Source organism: Gavialis gangeticus, unplaced genomic scaffold (assembly GCF_001723915.1).
Source record: "Gavialis gangeticus isolate Ggan-Ray unplaced genomic scaffold, GavGan_comp1, whole genome shotgun sequence".
Classification (NCBI taxonomy): domain Eukaryota; kingdom Metazoa; phylum Chordata; order Crocodylia; family Gavialidae; genus Gavialis; species Gavialis gangeticus.
Window position 1 is genome coordinate 163868950 of NW_017728992.1, and position 3923 is coordinate 163872872.

At 36.1% G+C, this 3923-nt stretch overlaps 1 protein-coding gene across 1 annotated transcript in view; it reads left to right on the forward strand.

Annotated features, from left to right (window-relative positions):
- ATP6V1C1 (ATPase H+ transporting V1 subunit C1) overlaps window positions 1–3923 on the forward strand; it is a 50799-nt gene that overhangs the window by 10651 nt on the left and 36225 nt on the right. The window contains exon 3 of the mRNA XM_019528046.1: window positions 1852–1919. Coding sequence (XP_019383591.1) covers window positions 1852–1919 — 68 coding nt within the window. The remainder of the gene's footprint in view (window positions 1–1851; window positions 1920–3923) is intronic.

The following is a 3923-nucleotide window of genomic DNA, read 5'->3' on the forward strand; positions in this document are numbered from 1 at the left end:
GTACAGTGTGAGTTATAACCCCCCCCCCCAAAAAAAAACCCCCCCACCCAACAACAACAAAAAAACCAACCCAACAAACCACAACTTTTCTACTTGCTGTAACTTAAAGTACCCTTTGGATTAGCCCTACCTTTGAGGGAATACTTGTTTCAGTTCCAGGATGCAGGGGAAAGCATCCTTGCATTCTTCTGTAGTTATGATAAACATATATATGCATGTGGCCTCAAGACCTTGGTCTTCCTACAGAAGGGGTACTCATACCTACCTGAAATAGCTCCTTTTGAATTTTTCTGTTATTCCCCATTTTGTTTTGACATGGCTATTCTCTCTTTTTCCTCGCTAGTCTCTGTAAGATGAGGCTGTTTCCAAATGGGGGGGTTAAGATAAATGTACTTATAGTGCACATGTTGTATGCTAGTTTGCCTAACTGCTGTATACCCGGCATAAACTGGCTGAAAACTGTTTTCTGGATTAGTCCCATGGGTTAAAACTGGATCAAGGCAGGGTTCTATGCTTAGTGACCAAGACTGTTCCAATTTGCCTTCTTGTGACCTAAATCTTCTGCTTTTAATTCTTGCTAGTCTTTCATGGCCTTTACATGCTAAAAGTAATGTTTTTTCATTCTAATTGTTCTGTTGACCAAGTAAATTCCAGATTAGGTTAAAGTTTGTGATTCATCAGATTTTGGCTGTGGATAGTAACCAGAAAGTAGGCCATTACTTGGGATTAGCATGTAAAGCATTCTTTCCTCCCTAGCCCTAGAGTGTAAAGATAGAGCACAGGCTGTTGCGTAATATATGTTCTTATATGCATGGGTAAAATAAATATGTTAGTTTTGTTGTCAACTTTAATAACAGATTTTGTACTCTTTCTGCATGCAAACAGGTTGATTTTATAAGTTGTTTCCTACTTAAAGGTTAAGCGCTAAGTCTGCGCTTGCTTCTGTTTGACATATGCTGGTACATACAGTTCAGCATGTAAGAGAATCAAAAAAAAATATTTACTTGATGCTTAAAAATCTTCAGTTTTCAGTTGTAGATTTGAGTGAGAGTAGCCATAATAAGTTTTATTCATGTTTGTTGTGTCCCTCTTAAGACTTAAGTATTAAACAACTAGACATCACAAGTGTTGGCCTGATCAATATGTGATTCATTGTATATTTGTATCTAGAACAATGAGACTTTTAGCTTCATGGAAATAAATATGCTAAAATAGATGCAGATATTTTCCATGGGATTGGAAAGGCAGATGAGTGCTTTTGGAAGGTGGCAGAAGAAAGTAGTGATGACAAAAAAAACATCTTGGATATTTTTGTTTTATATACAGTACGTAAATTAATGACTGCCTTTTTTTTTTTTTTTTTTTAAACTTGTTAAACATCATGCTTTGGAGTTGAAACCAGTTTGTCAGCAAGCATGTCGGGATGAGACCTAACATGAGGGGTAGACTAGCTGATATCTAGCTGCCAAATAATTCATTCACTTTCTCCTAAATACTGACTACTGCAGGAGTTGGCATATTGGACTGGACAGATATGTGGTTTATTCAGGAAATCCTTTGCAATAACTGAGTGTTAACATGGAACCGTGGGTAGGTGGAGTGAAGAATGGTACTGAGCTACATGAAATCAGATCCAGAACATTGATTTCTAGGTTACTGAAATGAATAAATTGCTCTTGATTTATTACGCCTCTTTGATTTGCCATTGATTTTAATACATACTTTGTTTTGAAAACTTAAGATATGAGTTTTTATGGGGTGATCTTTTTTAGCGTGTCCTCCAGCCCTTTTTGCCTTTCTAGACTTGCATCTGAAGTCTAATAGTAATAGTTCTTTTCTTTTTTATTCTAGGTTGGCACACTGGATGTGTTAGTTGGTTTGTCAGATGAGCTGGCTAAATTGGATGCATTTGTGGAGGGGTAACAATTTTTAATAGTATATAAAATATTACAATAATGGAGATCTTTTTTCCCCACAGTCCATGTTTTACCTACGGGGGCTTCCTAATGTCTCAATAGCCAAGTTTTATAGCAGGTTGACCGAAACATTATATTATATCTGCGTCCGTCTGCTACTCATAAACATATGCATTTTATGAAATTGTGGAACTTGCTGTCAATTTTTTTTTAATAAAAATAATTCTTTGAGCTACATCTCTAGTGAAAAAGCTAAATTTCACCTATTTTGCTTTTCTTAAGCTTTCTTTTAATACAAAAACTGGAGTTTCCAGGGAGACTGACAGTCCTTTGGTCTGAGTGTAGGCAACTATTGAAGAATTTATAAGGGTAAAGAAAATCTTATTGTCATGCTATTTTAATTCCTTAGGAACTTTGACATTTTTCTGTGTACCATAGGGTTGTCTGTTGTGGAGGTAATTAATTAGGAAAAAAAGACTAATTACTTATAAGAACATGGATTTGATTTCTATATGAGTAAAGAATAATGAGCATTTATATTTGATAGTAATATTTGATGTTTAGAAGTAACCAACCTGCTGCTACTTTGTAGCCAATCTTTGCTGGCTTGAAAATGTTTAAAGGTGGAGGTTCTTAAAACCAAAAATAGAACATACAGTATTATGGCAAGAACTTCTCTCTTCTTTCCCCAACCTCACTCAGAGAAACCAATCCATGTTCTTAGAAATAGTTAGTCTTTTTGGAATTAATAAACTCCACAACAGACAACCCTATGGTACATACATAATACAAGATGTTGGAAAGGGAATGCATAAAAGAAAACAAAGAAGGAAGAGTATAGGTGGAAGAAATATTTGGGATCAGGGTTGGAAGAGATTTATTTAGGGGAGGGACCAATCTTGAGGATGCAGAACTGGGCTTCTGGGTCTTGTTCCCAGGCCTGAAAAATCAGTTGCTTTCCCACTTCTGGTAAATTGTCCTTTTCAGAAAAGGATCTAACAAACATTCCTTGCTTGTGCTGATCTTAAAATATATGGATTTATCAAATTTTTAACAGCTGTTGTTCTGCTACTGTTTTTATGGCTCTGATACTGTGAAGCCCCCTTGCTTGCTGTTGATTTCAGTCAACAAACTTATATGCTAGCCAAGAAAATGTGCAACTGTTACTACCATTTCTCTGTCTGCTGAGTAGGACTTTCTGCTTCTCTTCTTTTTGAACTTGATATTTTAGTAGAAGTTTCTGTAATTCATGTGCTGAATTGAAGGTGAATTGGAGGGTGGGGAGAGGCCAAGAGTGAAATTTAATTCACTTCAAGGTTTAATGCATGCTTTTAGGACACTAGTATGGCATAGTTTAATTAAATCAACCAACTGACAAGTAGTGGTGATTGTGGTTTCTTAAACAAGTCAGCTGCCAGTTGCTTGTGGTTTATTTAAAAATTCATGACACATACCCCATACCCCAATGAACAAGCTTATGTACCTATGGAAGAAATACTTGTACAGCCTGACAAACATAACTGTTCTTTAAAAGCATGAGAGAAAAATAAATAACTCCTTTTCCTCTTAGAGCATTTTGTTCACAATTATTTTGCCAAATCAGAGTGCGTGTGTGTCACTGAAAGATACATAAGCATATGAGGTGTTGAATGCATTCAATTTTAATTTGGTAATTAACAGGGCAGGATTTCTAGCAATCTGTGTTTTTGAAGGGAAGGAGAAAATGACTTCAATAATGGGAGAACTTCTTGGTCAACACTCAGAGTAGGCAAAGTGTTCTTGTAGGCTGACATGCATAGACAGTTGAAGTACTGTTAAAGTAGTACTCTGCCTTCTTGGAGAAGATGAATAATTTAAAGCACTGAACTATTACTTGAGAAATCTGTGTTGTGAAGATGGACTTCTGTGGGCAGCAGTAATTCATTACTTTTCTCTGTGCCTTGAGTTTCTGTATTAAATACAAGTATATATACAGGCATACCTCAGAGATATTGCGGGTTCGGTTCC